Raw genomic sequence first — 22547 nt, 5'->3', positions numbered from 1 at the left:
AAGTCTTGGAATGGGATATTGTGTTACTGCATAATAAACAGAGTGATTTGCCATTCCGTTCAACAAAAAAGTAAGCATCTTCCCATTCTTCCTGAAATGCCCTGTGTTCATCTTCATATTTCGCTTTGCATTTTGACATTTTGACCATGAGGGTAACAGTCTGCAGTAGTCAGTCAGTCAGTTATGTATCCGGAGCAGCATAAACACAACAAATCTGTCAAATTCATTTCAAAATATTATTTATTATTTGTTATTAACTCTGATGGATTCAAGTGTGTTTTAAGAGGGGAAAAAAACTAAACATGAAACGAGGCAAAGAGCCACGGTATATAGAAAATATGACGAGGCAAAGAGCCGCATTCTTATTGGCCGAGAGCCGCAAGCGGCTCTAGAGCCGCGTGTTTGCCACCCCTGGTTTAGTTGTAATAAATGCACTTTAAGCTTATCTGTATATTTGCTCGTGTCCCTGATGTATTCACTTGACGTCTTAATGTATTCATTCTTTCAGTGGTTATATTTTCTTAACGTTGTTTCTAAGTGGTGTTCTGATTTACTGTTGACTGAGAGGGCTTGAGTCTGCCCTCATATTTTCATACATGTAAAATCAAGTTGCAGTAGTGTTTGTAGTGAAGCATGGTTTTCCTGATATGACTTGAAAATCCCCTTTCCCTTTAGTTTCTTGTCAAACCGCACCCCTTTCTTATAAAAGCAATAGTCAGCCATTTAGTCCATGCCTGTTTGGGAAATACTTTGTCCTGTTGACAAGCCCAGAATATTTAGGTTTTTTTTTTCTTATTTGATTTCATTTTAATAAAGGTTTTCAACAGAACTGCTCTCTTCACCTCTTTTCTTCTTTCAAAATTCTCGTGGAACCCTGGCTGTTGAATTCATCACACGGCGGGACATAAAGCATCAGCCGCCTTACAAATTCTACTGTCAAAGAAAAGAACCACAAATATTGATTATCTGTTGAATGTTATCGGCTGCTTAACTTATTTAAAAGACTGACCTACTAATGTTGTGCCTACTTTTGGTCACTCGGGAAATTACATTTAGCTATCAGTGGCTTTAGTGTTTTCTCATTTAGAAACGAGACCAAACTAGACTACACTCATTTACTGCCACTTAGGACTAGACAACATCAAATATTTCGACTTTTCTTGTATTTTGGGAAGACTTTATTGAATTCTGTTACCTATCTTTTACAATTAACCTATATTGATCACAAATTGTTGCATGATATAAAATTGCTAATCCCGCTTTTTAAAAGTTAAAATGACTTTGATTAGAAAACTAGTCAAAATGTCACAAACTTGCAAAATATTAATCCTGGAAAATGGAACTGAAAAAAAACATTGAAAAATTAAAATAAAAAAATACACGGAGTAGAATATGTCTTTACCACATTTCAGAACGTGATCCATAAGATTACATGAGAAAGTGTGATTTCATCCATCAATAAACAAAATGTGATTTTACTCCAGCAGTTGTACCTGTACATGTTGGCATTAACACTAGGCAATGCATGCAATTATTAATAACAAAATTTGACTGTGGAAGTATTTTGGAAACTGCTTTATGAAATGCAATGCACAACAAGTGTTAAAAATGAACAGTATTTTGACATTGATACTGGAATAAAATCCTTTCTTTGATCTTCCTCTATGTTATCACATACAATGAAGGCATGCTCATGGAAACATAGGAATATAACACAGCAGCTAGCTTAGCTCTTGTTGATGGATACAGCTTCTAACCAAGAGAAGCATGTCTTTATTTGACATGAACTTTAGAAAACTTTGATTTGGATTAAAATAAATACATCTAGGAAATACAAGTAATAATGCTAATGACTGTGTTTTGGTGATTAAGTACATTTAAGAAATGTACCATGATCGTATTGAAATAAGTAAGGATGATTGGTTACTCGCAACATGACAACGTCATCACTAAAATGTTAGATGACACATGTAAGCTTATACCTCTGAGTCTGGGAGAAGTGGGCAAGACATTTGCATTTTTGTAATTAAAATGTTACGCTCTAAAGCCACCAAATGAGCTGGAAATGTATGCCAACACCTTTCAGAAGGGTACACGATACAGGGAACATAGTAAATGTACAGAGAAATGAGACACTGTGCAAATGAACCTGTGACTTTTCACATGGGTGGGTTGGTGGTTGATTCCCCTAACCACTAGGGTCGTGGGAGCACAATTACCTGTGGTGTGTCTTGGGCAAGTACAGCCTGGTGGTGCCCATCCTTTTTCAGGCCAACAAATGTTTCCATACTTGTGCTTATTTGAGATGTTACCATCAACGATGCTTTCTATCAATCAGCTGGTATAAACTGACATAAATTCCGGTGTTCTGCCTAAACGATGAACACGCAACTTGGCTACGTGACACTTGTTTACAAACACGCAAAGTAGTCTGTAGCAGTGTTTCTCAACTGGAGGGTCAGGATCAATGGACAAATAATGCTAAGAAGACAAAACAGAGTAAAACACACACCCTAACAGTAGATAGCAACAATTCCCTTCCCGATCTTCCTGCTCAGTCAATCGGCACCATCACAAATATATTTGAGACGGACCACATCTCATTTTATTGCGATTTATAGGTTGTTGTTTTTTCTACCCATAACAATAGGTCACAAAAAGTGAGTTATAAGGGGAAAGAAAAATTCAAAAAAGTGACAATAAGCAATTCGAAGAAAGAAATTATTGTGAAGTATAAAAATTAAAGGTACTGTAAATGGTTTGAATGTCATATTTTTTTGTTTTTACCAGTATATTTATCTTCATTATCTAAATAAATGAATAATCATCACTGTTTATGGACATGTTTTATTGATTTTCTTTTTTCTTTTTTTAGTATGTTACAGTTTTTGGGGGTTGCTTATATGTGTTATAGACTTAGACGCTAGTATATACAGTAGTCGTTTTGGTCATTTTGTTTTTTGAAATAAAGGTGAATATATTCTTGTTACTTTAAAGTGCACAATCTTTTCATTCAATAAATTGGAAGAATTTTTTTTTTCTTCATTTGGGTGGCAGCTTGTCATTAGGGTGCAAAATGGTGGGTCCTGAAGTCAGACCGGTTGAGAACCACTGGTCAATAGAATGCGGACGCACAAAATTGTGTGTGTTTGCGTGTTTTGTTATACGTAAAATAGTTGTTATAACAATTTGACTAACTGAGAAATAGTCACAATTTATTTTACAACAAAAAAACTACGCTATATTCTACTTTAAAATCTAAGTATCGAGGCTTTCTTATTGATAATTGTCCTTAATGTTAACTCAATTCTCTTGAATCGCTTCATGTAAAGTCCTTGGACACGGCCTCAATAAAATTAGGAGCAGACATGAGGATGGTGAAGGTGCAGATGATGGAAAAGAGCGAGAAGGCCACCAGACACAAACGATCTACGACAGCCGCCGCAAACTTCCACTCGCTGCAGATGGCCTGGCCCTCGTCTTGCTCCCGAAAGCGTCCGGCGATGTACTGCACCTCCTCCAGGATCCGGGACATTTCCGGGATCTGCTCCAGCAGTGCAGTCCGATTTTGCTCCGAGTGGATTTCACCCGTGGATGAAGCGACGGGGTGATGGTGGCTCGAATCGGTGCCCGACGGAAAAGAAGCGTTGTCTCCTCCGATAGAATTATATCCAAGGTAGAGGTTGATGTTCCCATTGGTGTTGGTGGACTGGGTGGAGGCTTGGCCTGGTATGGTGCTCATATGAATGCTGCTGGTGCTGGTGTGGTGAGGAGGTGGGCGGGGATGCCTGTAGGCTGAGCAAATACCAGACTGACCACTTGGTTTTCGAGTCTCTCCTGGTTTCTTCATGCGCAAAAACCAAGCGCACCAGTTCAGAAGAATGACTCGGACCTAGAGACAAACAAAGGTAAAAAAACAAACGACAATAAATGGGAGTGTATTAGACAACAGGATATGTATATTGAAGAAAAAGACTAGACTAGCTTTTGGAGTAGAAGACAGTGCTTGTTTTGGCGTAGAAGAGGGCACCACTTGTTTTTTTCGTATACCACTGATAAGTTTATTCTCTTTTTAGTATTTGACAGCTGCAAAGGTGATTGCATGAGATGCAAGTTTTTTATTCTTATTGAGCACTTTTGTTCATTGTGACTATTGTACACTTGTTACGTTATTGTCACTATAGGCCAATGATGTTACTGTTCTTTGATTCCCACACAATTTCGGGAGGATCTACTTTTGTAATCTAGGATATTTAACTTAATTAAAAGCTATAGGGGGGGCCTTTAGGACAGGTTGGAATTTCTTGTCTGAAGGCTTGCCCGCTTGCAAGTTAAACATTTATGATGTCTTATTTTGAATGTCTACTAAACTTTAAACATGTCAACTATGTTACTAGCTTTTGGCTAGTCTTCAGGATCGAAAACATCCTATTTGTTGTTGTGGAAGAAAAAAAAGTAGAATACAAGCTAATGTTCGCTGTAGAAGAGAAAGATATGGTGCAAGATTTAGGTCTGTAAAAAGAAGACAACATTTTGCGTGTAAGGGGATGGCTAAAACTTGAATAATGGGGATATTTTGTGAAATATTAATGTTGGAAATGTTTCAAATCATCCTCAAGTTAAATTCAAGGAGGTGAATGGTCTGAATTTGTTGATGGAAATTAGACAGAGTAAATTGGCGGAAAAATGTGGAAGAAGATACATTGTGATTTTTTTTAATCCCAAAAAAATGCAATAATGGCTGAACTGGGAATCAAGAATAATAATATTAATACTAACCCATTGAGGCATCGTCCCTCCTTGGGGGTCATGGTGGTGGAATTGGAGAACCAGAACTGTTACCACCACAGATAAGCCCACTATCATCATTGTGCTGGCAAAGTACTGTGCTGAAAAAGAAGAATCAGAAGAAAAAAAAGCTCGAGATAGTAATGCTATCGATTCCCAATATATTTTATATTTTTTATTACAGAGCATTAGCTTAACTCCACGAGAAGACGTCCAGTTGCATTAGGTAAAATGAACCGGATGACATTTATAAGTGAACTTTAGCTGGCAAAAAGCTTCTATGCACAAATCCGTTTAAATATACATGTTGGCTATTATAGCACAAGGAATGATAATGTAATTTTTTTTAAACTAAGCCAAGTTTATTGCTTTAAAGATAGACGCTCGAGATGCTGCATCTCGTTTTCTCATTTTAGGTGACCAATCCTACGTTTTCCAGCCCTAATTTTGTGCACAAATAAGGGGGGGCCTTTGGTAAATAATACATTTTGAATAAATCCCCAAAATGTGTCCATATACCATTAAACTACTCTTTTGAAAACAAAATATCAGTGACTGTAGTAAGCTTACAGGCAACAAGAAGATCTCGTATGATGCAAAGAACAGCACCCCAATTGAAATGCAAAGATGTCGAAACATGAAATCTCAGACGATGGCCAACTTTCTCTTCTGATTTTTCCATTATGAAGATGACCTGAAATGTGCTGATCAAAGAAGTGACCTCTCCTCACATCAGGCCAACACATGAGCCTACAGCATAAACAGAATGTGCACAGGTAAATTTAATTGTTTAGTTTCTAAATATCACCCAATCCTCACATGAAAACCAAACACAAGACGAAACCTAACATCAGAGCTGTGGCAGGGAAGGCCGAAGAGTGACTCCAGTTCCCGAGGGCTCAGGAAAAACACCCTGAAACAGAAGCTGCTGCTGTCATCCTACAGATGCTGTGTACAACATCACAGTGTGGTATGCTAGGAGGAGAGCAGCGGACAAAAAAAAAACCTTACGGAGAGTCATCTTTACCTGCTCTCTGCCAATCTAGAGGACATTGCCAAATCGTGATACCACAGCAGAGCCAAAACTATTATAAAGGACTCAAACCTTTTTAACTTTCTGCTCTCAGGTAAAAGCTGAAGATCCCTCACAACAAGGACTGTTTCTTACCTAGGACCAAAAACACCTTAAACAAGAGCAAAAGACTGAAAAAAATATATATAGTTTGCCTCTGTATAGAAAAAGGAGTGTTCATATTTTATTTCTTGACTCTTATTTTGTTATGTTGCTGCTAATGTCATTGTGCTAGTTTTCATTGCCCTACTGTTCTACTGCACGTAACAATTAGGCCAGTCTCCAAGCACGACCATGTGAATATTTGCCTATTCATCCAGAATTTATTCTTGATCTTATTTTTCTCTTATAAGTTTTATATTTCAAGTTTATCATGAAGTGCATTGAAAAGAATGTTCACTTTTTTATCAAATACAATAAAGATAACTATAAAAAGTAAAGAAAAAAACATAGATAAACATTCACTGGGAGATCAAATATTGGATTTATGTACAATTAAGAACTCGTTTGATTCATAGTGTGTCCACCATTAATATTACAGTGCCAAGTCACTGTTCCAGGGCTCATTTAAAGTGGTGTTTTCTGCGCAATTGTGGGCATGAACAATAAACCTTGATTCGCAAGAACTCTATTCTTGATGCCTTCCTTGCACTCACATACACTGCCAGTTGCCGAATGCTTCCTTTTCTTTGAGGCATGTCCATACTGAACATGTCCAGACTCATTTGTGCCCAGAGCAAGTTGTAAAAAAATGCCAACTATATTCGTCCAAGTCCTGATCAGAAGATTCCATGAGATACCAATCAAGTCAGCGATTGGATAAATATCCACATCAAGTTGGGAAGCTGATCCAGCTGGCATGGCGCAAAGAAATTAAAAAACATAGAAATTTAAAGCTTGCACATGATGCCAATCCCTTCTTTCATTTTTCACGTTTAAGTTAACTTGTCTATCTTTGACTACAGAGCACTTAATTTGCTTGCTTGGTCACTAAATGTCACTAAATGTGAAATTATCAGAGATTTACTAAAGTGCATGACGAGGCTACTGAATTAAAAACTCAGTTTTGAATCTAGAAGTAAACTGTGCCAGCCAAATGAAAGAAAACAGCAAACAGGAACAAATTTAATAGTAATACTGATATAAAATCTAAACAAGGCAACATAAATGTTATTGAACCGAACCCGATGCAGTAGAATCCCAAATTCTGCAATCAAGAATCACAATCACAAACCCTTACGATACCAAACTGTATGTAACATCCTACATGCCGACATTTCCTGTGTAAATTTTGTGTAAATTATAACTATAACCTTATCCTCCTTGTTTTATAACCTTATCTTCTCTGTTCCTTTATTTTCTTGTTTTTTTTACCTCACTATGAATGTGCGAAACTGGAATGTCATGCCCAATTTCGTTGTCACAATATGTTAACCCATTTTGTAACAATGACAATAAAGGTATATTCTATTCTATTCTATTCTAATTGTATTTTTGTAGCTTTACTGTCATTATATTTCTTTAGTAGTCATTTGGTAGTATATCATTCATAATTTTTCTGTAGGAGTATTTTTGTATTGTAGTATAATTATAGTGGATTTTTTGCAGGATTTCCCTTTTAATTATTTCAATAGTAGTATTATTGAAGTACTCTTGTAAGACTGTATTACTGCTTTGGTGTTTTCTCTGTAGTATTTCTGTTGTAAATATGTCTGTAGTAGTGTATTTGTAGTGATTCTGTTGTCACATTTTTGTAGTATTTCTGTAGTATCACGATAGTTTTATACTTGTAATATTTTGTAGTAATTCTGCAGTAGTATTTTGTAGTATTTCCTATTTCATATCTTTAGTTTTTTTCTTGGATTGACTGTTGTTGTTGTTTTTTTGTAGTATTTATGTCGTGATAGTTATGTAATATTTTTGTAGTATTTCTGTCATATTGTTTCTGTAGAGGTATTCTTAAATTACAGTAATCCTAAAATGTTTTTTTTTTAGCAGTATTTCCGTGGAAGTGTTTTGGAAATGTTTCCATAGTAGTATTTTGTAGTATTTTTGTAGTATTTCTTTCGTATTTTTGTTTGACTGCTGTAGTTGTATTTTTGAAGTATTTGCAGTAGTATTTTTGTATTATAGAACTACTGTAGTAGTTTTTGTAGCATTTCTATTTTGTTGTAGACACACACGTGGACAATAGGGACAACAGTGGCAACACGCACACACCCAAAAAAAAAAACTTTTATCAGTATTTATTTTTTCATTTGGCAGGGCAGATGAGAAGGTATTATTGTAGTGGAATTTTCGTAGTGTTTCTATAGTAGTACTGTGTATTGTATTAATACAATATTGCAGTCTGTAGTTTGCCTACCATTACCCCAGACTGTCCACCCACCCCAAATTCTATAGAAAACACTGAATGTGAATGGGATTTAGACCTATTGGTCACATCAGCAAAAAATGTCGTTACAAGTTTTCCCCTAGAGTAGTCGTTGCAACAACATTGTCGAAATCGCTCATTTGCTTAACATTTTCCCTCTTGTGGATTTGTTGTAGCTTCATAAACTATTGAAATCAACACAGATGTTACTTTCAGTTGTCATAATGATTCCGCTGTAACTACCCTTACGGCGCATGTTCTAGGACATTTTAGCAACATCTACTAACTGCGGATGTAAATGTGACATGACACAAACTCTCTCGAGGAGAAATAAAACATTTAGCATCTACAACAGTTCATATTTCTGAACAGACACAGAATAAATGTGTCCCATTGGAAAAAAAATTGAATGAGTTGCATGTACAGAGACCACTCTCTTCGTGCTTCATCAATCGCTGGTTCACTTTTTCGCAGATTTTGAATTCAATTGAATTGTCTATACACAGGACGGACGCTCAGGTGAATGTCTCCAAACACAAAAACAAACTAGGAAGCACAGCGACCGCCTGCTTTTACCGACTCGTTACATGAAAGATGTATGTATTAAATCAGACTCTAAGGAAAGTAAGAGGAGCACAAAGCAATGGTGATCATCATCGGGTTCTCCGTGGATTTTTATCTGGTTGGTGAAACGACTGAGGAGGGGTGGGGAGAGAAAGCTATAGCCAAGCTGCAGAATTGGCCCACTGCTCCGGCTAGACTAACAACACTCTTAAGCTATCCCTGCAGAGCCTGTATTTAACCAACACCAGATCCATTACCCATGAAACGGATGACGTGGAGCTACAACTCGTAGTAAACCACTACATTCGGGACTCTTGGCTCAATTCGAGGACACCAGATGCTAGCGAGCAGCTAGCAAGACACTCTCTAAATTGGTTTCCAATACCGAACGAGAAGCACTCCAAATTGGTTGCACTTTTGTATAATGACAATGAAACCATTTATTTAACTGCAATTACACGTTGTGCGTTATTATTTGTTGATCTATAGTTTTGTCACAGTCATATACTTTCAGTTGGTAATTATGTTTTCTCCAGGTAAGTTTGACAATTGGGGGTTTAAATGAAGGTGCGTGTGACTTTTTGGTTTTTTACTTTTCGTGAGTGGTTCTAGTCCCAATTATCCACGAAAAACAAGGTATCTCTGTATTAGAAGTTAGAGTTGTATCCACTTTTGTATCCATCCGATCTTGTCACGGTTGTCATGGCGCCCAATTGGCCCTGCCCACGTGGCGCCAGCTTCTGTCACGGTTGCTATGGCGCCCAATTGGCCCCGCCCGAGTGGCGCCAGCTACAGTTGGTTGACAGATTAGCTCCCTGTCAGTATTTAAACTCTGTCCTGTCAGTCCCCTTTTGTCGGTCCGTCTGCAAATCTCGGCAAGTCCCTTTTCGCCTGTTTTTCGCTCCTGTTTGTCTCCCGTTACGATCTGTTTTGATCTTGACCACATCTGCTCTCCTGTCCCGAATTACGACCTGTTTTTGTTCTCGACCACGTCTACGCTCCTCTCCTGGCTTTTGACTTGTTTCCGATCCCGATCTCGTTTTTGCTCTTTTATCCTGGCTACTGACCCGTTTTTTCCGTTTCCGACACCGCCATCGCTCGCCACGGAAGTCCCCCTTCCGCGTCCCCGCAACCAGCAAACTCTGGATCATGTGTGAACTCCTTTCCCTTCTTCCCAACTGTGAGAAACGTTACGCGAATGGGTCCTGTCTCCGTTCTGGTCCTGACGGATCTAAGTAAATACAAGATAGCATAGATTGATACCAATCCAACATTGGTACTTTTTGCTAGGAAGTTAATTTTTTATCCGGTTTTTACAGACATCTGCAGAGAAGGCAGCTAAGCTTGCCAAGGAAGTTTATTATTTTGTCCATTATTATTGCGCACATCTGCTTCTTTTTTGGCTCACTGTTCATGGTTTTGACTAGCACGCACTATTCGCTGTTTCAATTATAATGCGCTACAGTATTTTACTATCGACCAATCATGTTGCCAGTTGCTATTGCGCTCTTAAGCAGAAAAGCGTCGAGCAAAGTATCGATACCAGGACAATCAATCCCATCCAAGTCCCTGATTATTATTGATGATATTAATATTGATATCAATCCGAACCACCCTTTTTTTGGAAATTTGATCAAACTAGCTGGAATGAGCAGCACGGCAGCGCAGTGGTTAGCGCATGTGCGGCACAGTTCTGAGGTCATGAGATCGAACCTTCCTGTGTGGAGTTTGCATGTTCTCCCCGTGCTTGCGTGGGTTTCCTCCGAGCACCCCTTTTCCTCCCACATTCCAAAAACATGCATGTCAGGGTAATTGGCCGGTCCAATTTGTCCCTAGGTGTGAATGAGCGGGTGAGTTATTTGTCATTGTGTGCCCTGCGACTGGCTGGCAACCAGTTCAGGGTGTCACCTGCCCACTGCCCGGAGATGGCTGGGATGGGCTCCAGCACCCCCGTGATCGTACTGACGATAAGCGGTGCAGATAAAGGATGGATGGATATCTTAAATGACCTGACTCAGTAGTCGTTCACACATTTCATGCATGACTTTGAAACAAAATGTTTTGAAAGGCCTGCAGCCTAACACGGGACAAGTCCACGGGTTCGAGACCGGGTGGAGATATTTGTTGGCCTGGAAAGGGATGGGCGCTACCAGGCTGTACTTGCCTAAGGCACAACACAGGAAACGGTGCCCCTATAACCCTAGTAGTTAAGGGATGCAACCAACCAACTTGTCAAACACAAGTACAACTTACCAATCAAAGGAACTGAATCTGACGTAGCAGGCATGATCTCTGCCACTAGTAACATGAACACAGTGAGAGACAGCAGCACAGTGATACCTAGAAGAAAAAGTGCAAAACATCAACCTGATCCAAAAGGTTGACAGTTTTTAAAAACAAGGGACAAAAATGGAAGATTTAGTTTTGTAATAGCAGTCCTCAAGTGAACCTTTTCTTGACACGATTTTCAATGACTTTTAAAACACTGCATCACCATGTTTTTGTTTATTTTGGATGTATTGATTTCAATAATTGACAAATACATAGTAAAACACTTTTGCCATTGACTTTTAAAATCAGATGATATACAGTGGCCCCTCTACATACACGCTACTCGAGAAATTTGAGATACATGATATAAAGATATCAGCAAAATGTTGCCCGGCATATGCGAGAAAGTCCAAATTATGATAATTTCCAGACGCTAACATTAAAGACCATATGAGACCGCTCACACCTGATCCTGCACACTTGTTTTGGGTTTTTTAATTGATTTTATAAACAATTGTATGACCCTAGCCATGAGTTCTAGAAAAGGAAATGGTAAGGTGTTTTCTGAGAAAAATAAGAATGATCAAATAATGGCCAACGAGCGTGATGTTTGTGTAAGTGATCTAGTGCAGCAGTACAATCATCTACAATTTGTACGATATTGAAACAGAAAGATGCTATCAAAGCTATAAAACCGGCCAATGTCTAGACAATTCTTTCCAATTGTAGAATCATCTATCCTGACGTGATGGGGAGAGGTCTGTTGTTGTGAAATAGCGAAAAGGAGCTTGCGGGAGACACCCCCACAGAGCGCATCATTTACCGAGACAGCATAATATTATATAACATAATATTCTTGCTGTGTTTTAACACGCAATTACTATATATATATATATATATATATATATATATATATATATATATATATATATATATATACATATATATATACATATATATATATATATATATATATATATATATATATATATATATATATATATATATATATATATATATATATATATATATATATATATATATATATATATATATATATATATATATATATATATATATATATATATATATATATATATATATATATATATATATATGTATATATGTATATTTCATCCCACATTCCAAAAACATGCATGTCAGGTTAATTGGCCGGTCCAAATTGTCCCTAGGTGTGAATGACCCAGTGAGTTTTCTGTCTCTGTTTGCCCTGCGACTGGCTGCCCACTGCCCGAAGATAGCTGGGATGGGCTCCAGCATCCCTGCGACCCTTCTGAGGATAAGCAGTGCAGATAATGGATGGATGGATCTCGTTTCAGACTGGTCATGCTGTTTCTTCTGATGAGTATATTTTAAAATTTGGAATCCCAAGAGTTTAAACTTTCCAATAATATGTGGCATGACGTATTCCAGTGATAGTGACATTATACAGACAACGATTTGTTTATCAAATGTCCGGCGGCCACCGGAAGGCCGTTGGAACATTAAGGGATTAAGGTACTACAAGTGATCAAAACTCTTTCTGCGAGCTGCCTTTCTTTGTAAATACCTCATGTTTCAATGTGGGCACATGCGACTTATGTATGTACAAAAGGTTTTTTCCTTAGTCCGAATTTTACAGTAGATGAAAATCTACACCAAACAGTAATAAATATTTAAAAGTAGTAAGAAAATGTCAATTCTATTTTAGTGTTTCATTTTTGAGTATTTAAGTATTTCTCCAAGTATATTGATTTTGAATTATACTAAATCAGTGCATGGAGCAACAACCTTTTCTAACAGTAAGATTGCTTGATCATTAAAACTGTAAAAGCATTGGACTGTTGAAAGTTTTAGGACCACTATTTGAAAGGACAATATTTTTGTTTGGATTCTGAGGATTACATTTTATCATTTTTGTTCAACTGATATGACGCCGTTCTATTGTTATTGTTTGTGGCTGGAAGGAAGGTCCAAAAGGTGAATACGATTCAAGAACTTTCATGCTGTGCTGACTGAGCGAATAGAAGCCGTATAATATAATGTAGGTCCGATTCTTACTGTACTTTATATGAATGATATGTGTACAAGACCAAGTGATAAGCTCCAATCAGGATAATGACTCAAATGTATGTATTTGGAAGTACCAAGTGAGATCTTCTCTCCGGAGTCAGCAGGAAGCAGGAAAACCAGGAGTGCCAGACCAGAGATGAGTACGCAGGGGATGAGCAGGTTAAGGCCATAGTAGAGAGTACGCCTTCGCATTGTGACGGTGAATGTCACGTCGGGATATGGTTCTTTGCAGCAATCGTAGTACAACTCGTTCCGTTTAGCTGGCACACCTAGAATACAGGTAGAGAGGATTGGTCGAGCACTGTTTTTAAACTGTTTATTGGATTTTTTAAAAGCGAGGAAAGGAGGACCGAGAGGTGGGGAAGCATGCACAGGAGGGAGAGGTCTTTTTTTAAAAAATGGTTAAATTAACAAAAAACTAAGAAACATAACCACAAAACGAAAGCACAGACAAACTTGGGGAAGGACGATTTTGATATTAGCAGCAACCTTACAAAGACTGAAAAGACTGAGATCTAAATAGACACTAACTGACAAGATAACCAGAGACATCTGGACACGAGAGACAAGACAGAGAGCTGACTGGATGAACAGAAGGAGAGAAATAATATGAGATGAAAGGACATGATAAAACTTGACCAGTCAAACAAGGAGTCAAAGAACATAACTTTTATCTTTTTTTATTTTTTTTTTACCAGAAGCACCCTGGCTTACATGTGAATATTTTGTTTCATTTTTTACTACTCAATCAATAAATTTAATCAAATTTATACACATTTTTATACACATTTGCTGGTGTGATAAAATATTGAGTTGCATTGTCTCAAATTTTACTGTAGGTCAAAATGAGCAGTACTTAATATAATTCAAATTCTCCCTGAGATCACCCTGTTAATAAATGGAATAATTCAAACGAATAATTATGTTGAAAAAGTTCATTTGGGCAGTTATTTTACCTTTCGTGCCAGGAAATGTATGCTATAGCCATTGACATACATTCAGGGAGGCTTTTGTCATTATGGAAATAAAAAATAGAAAATACATTATACGGTTATATTTATTTAGTGTTCTTTCTAATTTAACTTCATAATTTTTGTAATTGTTTCTTATCAGAATCTGTACATTTTAACAATATACTGTATTATGAATATGATCACTACAAGTAGTAGGTTATGTTTTACTGTGCTGGTCTTCTGTGTATGCAGAATGAAGCACGCAATTCCTTTGCCTCATAGCAGATGGCAATATTGAGACAAAGGATTCTGATTTTGCATCTCAACCCCAAAAGCAGGTAGAGCCATTCAGTAATTTTTTTTTCTCGTTACATAACCTTTTTTTTGTAATGAATGATTATCTATCCACGGTGTTGGGCACGTTATTTTTAAAAAGAAAATAGTTAGAGTTCCTCACTAGTTCTTCCGAAAAGTAATCGAGTTAGTAACTAAGTTGCTCTATTGTAAAAATAACTAGTTGCCAGGGAAAGTAACATATTCTGTTACTTTCCAAAAAATTGATGCAAGTTAAAAAAAAATCAAGATTTTCAGAACAGTATTTAAGTCGCTTGAATCGAGAAGAACAGACAAATAGTTCCCTTAAAGAACCTTGTAAATGAACCTCACCAGCAACATATTTATCATACACTTGAAGTGCAAAAAAACAATAAGTAAACAATACAATAAAATAAAGTGACTTTAATAAATTAAATCTAACACTCAAAACCTAAAACAACTGGTCAAGTAGACCTACTGTACTTCAAATAATTAGTTTACAACAAAAGTCAATTGTAAAACAATATGAATTGAGTTTCGCTCTATAGAATAAATAATAATCTTTAGTCAGACTCAAGTAACCTAGCGTATTCAACTGTACTTCAAGAATTTTCACATAACGAAGGTAACCAGTTTAACAATATAAGGTGCGTTTAACACTGTTTTTTAAAATAAATAAATCAAACTCTTACAACCTGAGACAACTGGTCAAGAAGAAATCTGCAACTGCACTTAAAATATTTTGTTCACAAAAAAGTCAGCAGTAAAACAATATGAAGTGACAATCAAATCCCTCCCTCCACCACTCTTACTCCCTCCCTTCTTTCCCTCCAACTCTATCCTCCTGCTCTCTCTATCCCTCCTGCTCTCTCTCATCTGTCCAAGATAGCTGACAAGACTTCTCTCAGTGAGGAGAGAGCAGCAGCTTTGGAACAATTTGTGTTTGAAGACGCAGAAACCACTGAGAAAGTATCCTACACTAGTTTACCCAAATGAGAGATTACTGTAAGTATTGTGAGTATAATAGCTCTCTTGTTTGCAATATGATGGTACGACGTTCTCCATTGTGTGACATCATCACGCATTATTGTTTTGTGTTTTTGTAGATGGCTGCCGTATTGGGTTGATTGAGAGCTGTGTTCACGTTTGCGTGTTGTTGGTGAATAAATATGCCAAAAGGCTGACCGAAGATGTCCTGCTTATGTTTGCAGATTTCTACTGAACAAAGTAACGCACCTGGAACTGTGTTGTAACAGTGAAAAAAACAATTATTTTGATTACCCTGAAAAAAAATACAAGTTACCTAATAGTGTTATTTATAACTGCTTTATTCCAACACTGCCTAATTATTGATGCCTTTGTTCAAAAAGAGCAGCGCATAGACTTTATTTATAAGTTAAGGTAATACAAGTAAACTATTTTTGTATGCTAGGGGTAATAAATTGCTTTCTTGCTCTGCCAATCTAACACTGAATTAGTTCCGTTAATTTTATATTTGACTGTGCCTCTTTAGACACGGACATCACTGTACGCCGTTGACTATAACTAGCCGTAGGCCTAGCTATATGTTTTAAGTTAATGCACTTCATCCAAAGAATTCGGGTTGGATAGCCGGAAATACAAAGCTAATAGTTTCAAGTCACGTCTTTATTACTAAAGCACACAGAAGAAATACTCCAGCAATAAAACAAAAGCAACTCGTTCATCTTGTCCCTTGGACAGCATCACGATCGTGTGGATCTGATCAGCATCAAAAATGTGTAGAGTTATGCAAAGTAACAATGAATATGATATTAATGTGCGGCAGACGTGCAAAATTACGTCTGGTGTCTACGCTACAAGGTCGCATAAGAAAGAAATGTCATGCAAGATTTATGAGGCAATTTAAATTGTTAGTGGCAAATAGGAAGAGGCTGTTGGGATTTCTGTTGGTTTTTGTTTTACTGTGTTTTGTCCTGTCTAATGTATGGAGAAGTGAGGACTGGATGGTTGGAGCCTCTTCATTTATTAGTTCTCGCATACGCACTTAAGATTGGGTACGAGGTTTGCCAGCATTTGTGTCGTTGTCCTCAAAGTGCAGAATCGTCTGTACCATGCTCTGACAGTTTGCACTCTCTCTTACTCATCTTGACTGCCTTCATTTTGTATGCTTTCTGCAATCCATTTATATTCCATAATCCATTTTGCCTGGACTGCTGCACGATTTCAGTTATTATGTTGACTATGTTTTGTCGATTGGTGTCCACACAACATTCATTGCAGCCTGGTTGTCCTATGAGGGGGATAAACTCAGGGTTGGTCCTTTCTCAATGTTTCAATTTCTTCCTCATGCTTTTCCCTTGCCCTGTGTAGATTTGAGGACAAAGGGTGTTGGCCTGAGCAGTCCTCGAGACGGTCTTATAGGGCTATAATGTGATTTGACTTGACTTGGTCTGGAAACCCTAAAATCTGAAAGTAAACCATCCTGATCATCAGAATGAGATGTTGTCAGCATAATCAATCAAACACAATGCCCCAAAACACAGCTCAATATCACCTTCAGGTCGGGAAAGTCATAAAGGTGTGTGTTTGTGTGAGCTTGTGTGCACGTTCAACCTCTAATCTCAGTGTGAAATGCATTATGCAACAGTAATCCTAGAACCAGTGATTAAAACGTCTGACAGAAAAATGCTGATAAATGAAATATTGGCAGATAACCTAATACGTGCAAGCTATGCTAAAAATTGCAAGTTAAAAAATAATACGCTCTTTCTCTTTTGTCATGGCAGCAACTATCAAAGCTCATTTTGCCAGTCCCAAAAAAAGTATACCAAGGAATAGACAGCAATGAGGAGAGTTAGAGAGAGAGAAAGAGAGAGAGAGAGAGAGAGAGAGAGGGAGAGAGAGACAGAGAGAGAGAGAGAGAGAGAGAGAGAAAGAGGGAGGGAGAAGGAGAAAACGAGAGAGAGGGACAAGGATATAGAGAGATATTGAGATAGTGAGTTAGAGTTAGATAGAGAGAGAAAGATAGAGAGAAAGAGATAAGAGGCATTGAAACAGATATAGGATGGATAAAAAATATAGGAATAGAAAGACAGACATACAGACGGACGGGCGGGCGGAAGGATGGACGGACAGACAAACAGACAAGCACTGTATTTTCATGACCACAGGGCGCACCTAGTAAAAGGGTTAGCATACATGAGCACTTCCGCTAAAAATGCATTATGTGTGAGGTCACGCGTCCTCTCTCCCGTTAGCGGAATATGATGGCAATCAATAAGAGACGCTTAAAAGTCACAGGAGACACATTGTGACGGCATTTAGTAGGAAAGGTGAACTATCACACAAAAAACATCGGATAAATGTAAGTCATGACTTGGCCTAGGCTCAAACCTGTAACGTCCCAGTTTTGGGGGAGGGCCCCCAACCCTAATGTCAGAACCCGAACAGACGGTGGACCCAGACACGTAACATTTTCACACAAGCTTTATTTTACGGAAACGGGGCAGTCATGCACAGGATCACAAACACCAGCCATTCGGCAATTGCTGGGCAGAAGAAGTGAGACAGAGAAGTCAGTCGCAGGAAAACAGGAAGCCAGGGGCAGACGAGATCGAAACCAGACAGAACAAACAGGATCAATACCGGAAACATGAGCAAGATACCGCACAAAACGAGACAGACGGGATCGATACCGGATACTGGATACAACATTAAGATACCGGACAGGAGGGGAAAGACGGGATCGATACCGGATACTGGTTACACGAGCAAGATACCGAACAGGGCGGGACAGACAGGGTTGATACCGGATACTGGATACACAAGCATGATACCGGACAGGAAAGGACAGATGGGATCGATACCGGATACTGGAGCAAGATACCGGACAGGACGGGATCTATACAGGATACTGGATACACGAGGAGGGTACTTGGACAGGACGGGACAGACGTGATAGATACCAAATACTGGTTACACGAGCAAGATACCGAACAGGGCGGGATAGACGGGATCAATACCGGATACTGGATACACAAGCAGGATACCGGACAGGGTAGACGGGATTGATACGGGATACTGGATACTGGAGCAAGATGCCGGACAGGACAGGCCATACGGGATCTATACCGGATACTGGATACACGAGGAGGATATCGGACAGCATACACGAGAGTCAAAACGCAGGTCTTGCAAGTGCAGAGGTTTGTTGACCGACTGAAGAGAAGTGAATGGGAGCACTGAGTTAAAATAGGAAGGAAGCCAATCAGGCAACAAGCAGCAGCTGGCGCCAAACAAGCGGGCCCAGGTGAGGGCAATGGGCAATCGTGACACCTGAGGCAACCGAGCTGGTCAACGTTCACCACGCTGCATGAGAGACAGGGCGCACTGCACGATAGGGTGCGCAGCACAATTTAAAGAAAATCTTTAAATTTTATGTGCACCTTATGGTCGAGAAAAAAGACTTCTTTTTTAATATTGTTATCTGTATTTGTTTATTTTACTGGTTTTTAATTTACCTTTTATTGTATGAAAGAAAATGCACCCTTAATATATTAGAATAATTTGTTCCTACATTTGAAATATTCTTGGTGTGTGAGTGTGTGTGTGAATGGGTAAGTGTGAAGCACATTGTAAAGCGCTTTGGGAGGTCTTCATTTTGTTCCTTAATGATATTTTGCAACGCAGTAATTTAAAAATAGGAATTTGAATCAAAGTAAGTGGTATAAATGTGTTCACAAAAGATACATATATAGACAGTTAGATTTATACCATTACTTTTGCTCAGAATGCTGACAGCCCACGTTAAAACATCTAACAAACTGCAGTTAAAGTAAAGATGAAAGAAAACTGATGTTGGTGGGATCAACCCCACTTTTCCTTAATGATCATCATTAGATGCAAACCTTTGGAAGTTAAAAAAATATTGCAACACATACAACTTCTGAGAAGCTTTTTTCGATTACTGTTCTTTGTGTGTGTAATTTTTTTTTTTCAAAACAATTTTAGCATTCCATCGCATTTATTGAAAATGCACATGTCTTCAGAAAAATGCCCATCCATTAAAGTGATGAATTGAAGGCCTGGTGCTATTTTCTGAGGCACCAGGGCAGCGTGTGCTATTGGCAAGCTTGATGTCTGAACGCGCCTGAATGAATTGAACCATCACTCGGCCAGCTGTCACCACACATGTCTGAGGCCGCCCACTCGGTTCTACAACCAGCTGGGTGCGCTTGCGTCGTGCAAGAAATAGTCCGATGTAGACAATGTGGAACACACAAACTAAACAGTACTACAATTTCCTTCCAACTGAGGCGTATAAACGTTCTGAATCATGCTGTAGCCTTTAGAACTAAATCAAATTAAATAAATGGAAAACCATACAGTGCTTAAATGCAGTAATTCCTTTTTAGAACACGGTTCACCATTCACGCATTGTGATTGGCTGAACAGACCCTAAGGAGTAGGCTTTGTTAAAGAAAAATAATAATGTTTGGGCATGTAAAAAGGATTTGTTCTTTGATTTCAAAGTATTATAAAATAGATGTATCACTGCTTCTCTTTGGAACATAAACCCTGTGATGAACAAGAGTTCATTGCACAACTTATTATTGTTACACAAAGGGATACTTCAGAAAAGGCAAACAGAAGCACAAAAACAATAATTTATTAGTAGTACATTGTCTATATATCTATCTATCTATCTATCTATCTATCTATCTATCTATCTATCTATCTATCTATCTATCTATATTTTTTATCTATCTATGTCATGACTGCCGATTCAGAGCACCTGCGACTGCTTAATTGGCACCAACAGGCCAGACAGCTGATTGGCTGATGTACTCCGTTTAAACCTCCGAATTCCAAGAGATCCCTGTCAGATCCTTATGCGAACCGTTGCTCCCAGCTCGGCAAGCCCTTACGTCAGACTCCGTTCCTGCCCTGTTTTTCTCTGCCTGATCCTCGTTGCCAACCTGTTTCCGGACCTGACTCTGCCCCGTTCTGCCTGCCCTTTATCCGATCTGTTTTGCCCCGCTACCTGCCTGCCTCCTTTTGCCGACCTCGTTTCCGAACTTGACACCGCCCTTGCTCTCCAGTCCCGGCTAACGACTTGTAATTCCTGCCTGTCTTCGACCCTCCTGGCTAGACAAGGAAGTGCCACTTCCGCATCTCCTGCTGCCCTTGTCCGTCAACCATCGGATCGTGAAAGAAAGCCCTGCTCTCCTTTATTAATAAAAACTGAGAAAAGGAACGCTATCGTGTCCTGTTTCTGGTGTCTGACTATCCAAGCTTTATACTTTTATCTTTATTGGACTTGATTAAACAGCCTGGCATGTGGCACACGGTTCGTAGTTGGCTCACCCCTAGTTTATAGGTTGTCTGCAGCCTGATGCTAAAATATATTGTATACAGATGATAAATATTTTCTTTTCGTACCTACAAGATCCCACTCTCCATTGGGTATGTAGTTGGAGATGTCCACGTCCAGCATCTGGAGGTCCAGCAGCCAGCCGTTGTGTGTCCACGAGCCAAATTTTAAATCACACTTTTGTACATCAAATGGGAACCAGCGCACATCGATGTAGCAAGTGCTCTTAAGAATGCCTGTATTGAGGATTTATTTGAATATAAATGATATAGGCTGTATTACAATGCTGCGGTATTTTCTTGAATAAGTTATATCTGCAGCTAGTGCTTCATTTACTCACCTGGTGGGATATACTGGCAGGAACCAGAAGCGTTGACGAGTACATTTGTATGAAAAGTTGCATCAAACCTCTCATCAGCACTGTAAAGGAAAATCAGATAAAGATTAGCATTCATGCAGAGAAAATTGAGTGAGAATGAAAGAGAGGACCCTTTTAGGGAAATTATAGTAGCACCTACCAGAGCTACATAACTTTTTGGGCTTTTATTTTTCATGGAATTATACAAGGAAGAGTGTATTTTTAGCGCCTCCTAGTTATTAAAAAAATAATTCGTTAAAAATGATAACATTGATTTAAATAATAAGCACCTGCAACCCTATTGAGAATAAGTGGTGCAGAAATTGGATGGATGATAAGCAGAAATACATGAATTATCATTTTTAGCACTCAATTTCAGTCGCACAACTAAATACAGTGGCCTTTAGTGGTCAAATCATGCACTCTGTCCATCCACCCATCCATTCATTATCTGCACCGCTTATCCTCAGTAGGGCCACGGGAGTGCTGGAGCCCATCCCAGCTATCTTCCAGCAGTGGGCAGGGGACACCCTGAACTGGTTGCCAGGGAGTCGCAGGGCACACAGAGACAGACAACTCACTTGCTTATTCACACCCAGGGACAATTTAGACAGGCCAATTGACCTAACATGCATGTTTTTGGGAATGTGGGAAGAAACCGGAGAGCCCAGAGAAAACCCACGCAAGCACGGGGACAACATGCAAACTCCACACAGGAAGGTTTGATCTCATGACCTCAGAACTCTGCCACACACGTCCTAACCACTGCGCCGCTGTGCTGCCCGCACTTTGTCCCATTAACAATATTAATTCATTGTCATTAAAATTACCTTTATTTTGAAAACAAGTTGATTATGCGGGGATATAAATGCTAACTCTTGAAACTAGCGTTAAAAGATTTTTGATATTAATCAACATCATAATGAGTGAAATAACAGATCAGAAGCTATTCCAATTATTTTTCTGATTTGGAGTAATCCTTTTTTATTTTTATTTTTTAAACTAAAATAAGGATAACAGACGCTACATATAACTGTTCATTGTAAACATAACTTCTACAATAATACAAAAAATATTTATAATAAATAAATTGATATTTATGAATGAATGAATGATCTGCATTTATATAGCGTTTTTTAAGTCAATGAAGACCTCCTAAAGCGCTTTACAATGTGCTTCACACTTTTCCCTTTTACACACTAACTCACCGATAGCAGCGTCAGCCATGCAAGGCGACTACCTGCTATTCGACATATAACACGGAGAAGCCGGGAGTCGAACCTGCGACCTCTTTATAATTCATTTTAAAATATGTTAAAATGAACAATGCAAGCAGAGTTTTTTTAATTCATGATTTGTTTCTCTTTGCTAATTGCTTGCAAAGCTATGAAAAAATTCTTGTTTAAATTAATAACAAGAGAAAG

General features: G+C 38.5%; 1 protein-coding gene across 2 annotated transcripts in view; it reads right to left on the bottom strand.

Moving 5' to 3' along the window:
- Positions 1-1379: 1379 nt before the first annotated feature.
- LOC148361734 (neuronal acetylcholine receptor subunit alpha-7-like) overlaps positions 1380-22547 on the bottom strand; it is a 54572-nt gene continuing 33404 nt past the window's right edge. For both annotated transcript variants that reach the window (XM_088342493.1, XM_088342494.1), the window contains exons 5-10: positions 21106-21185; positions 20834-21001; positions 13217-13411; positions 11052-11138; positions 4780-4889; positions 1380-3892 (exon numbers count right to left, since the gene is read on the bottom strand). In XM_088342493.1, coding sequence (XP_088198619.1) covers positions 3323-3892; positions 4780-4889; positions 11052-11138; positions 13217-13411; positions 20834-21001; positions 21106-21185 — 1210 coding nt within the window. In that variant the 3' untranslated portion in view covers positions 1380-3322. The remainder of the gene's footprint in view (positions 3893-4779; positions 4890-11051; positions 11139-13216; positions 13412-20833; positions 21002-21105; positions 21186-22547) is intronic.

Source organism: Urocampus carinirostris, chromosome 8 (assembly GCF_059441175.1).
Source record: "Urocampus carinirostris isolate Australia breed hairy pipefish chromosome 8, RoL_Ucar_1.0, whole genome shotgun sequence".
Classification (NCBI taxonomy): Eukaryota; Metazoa; Chordata; class Actinopteri; order Syngnathiformes; family Syngnathidae; genus Urocampus; species Urocampus carinirostris.
Note: the sequence above shows the minus strand (reverse complement) of the source record. Positions and strands in the feature narration are given on the sequence as shown.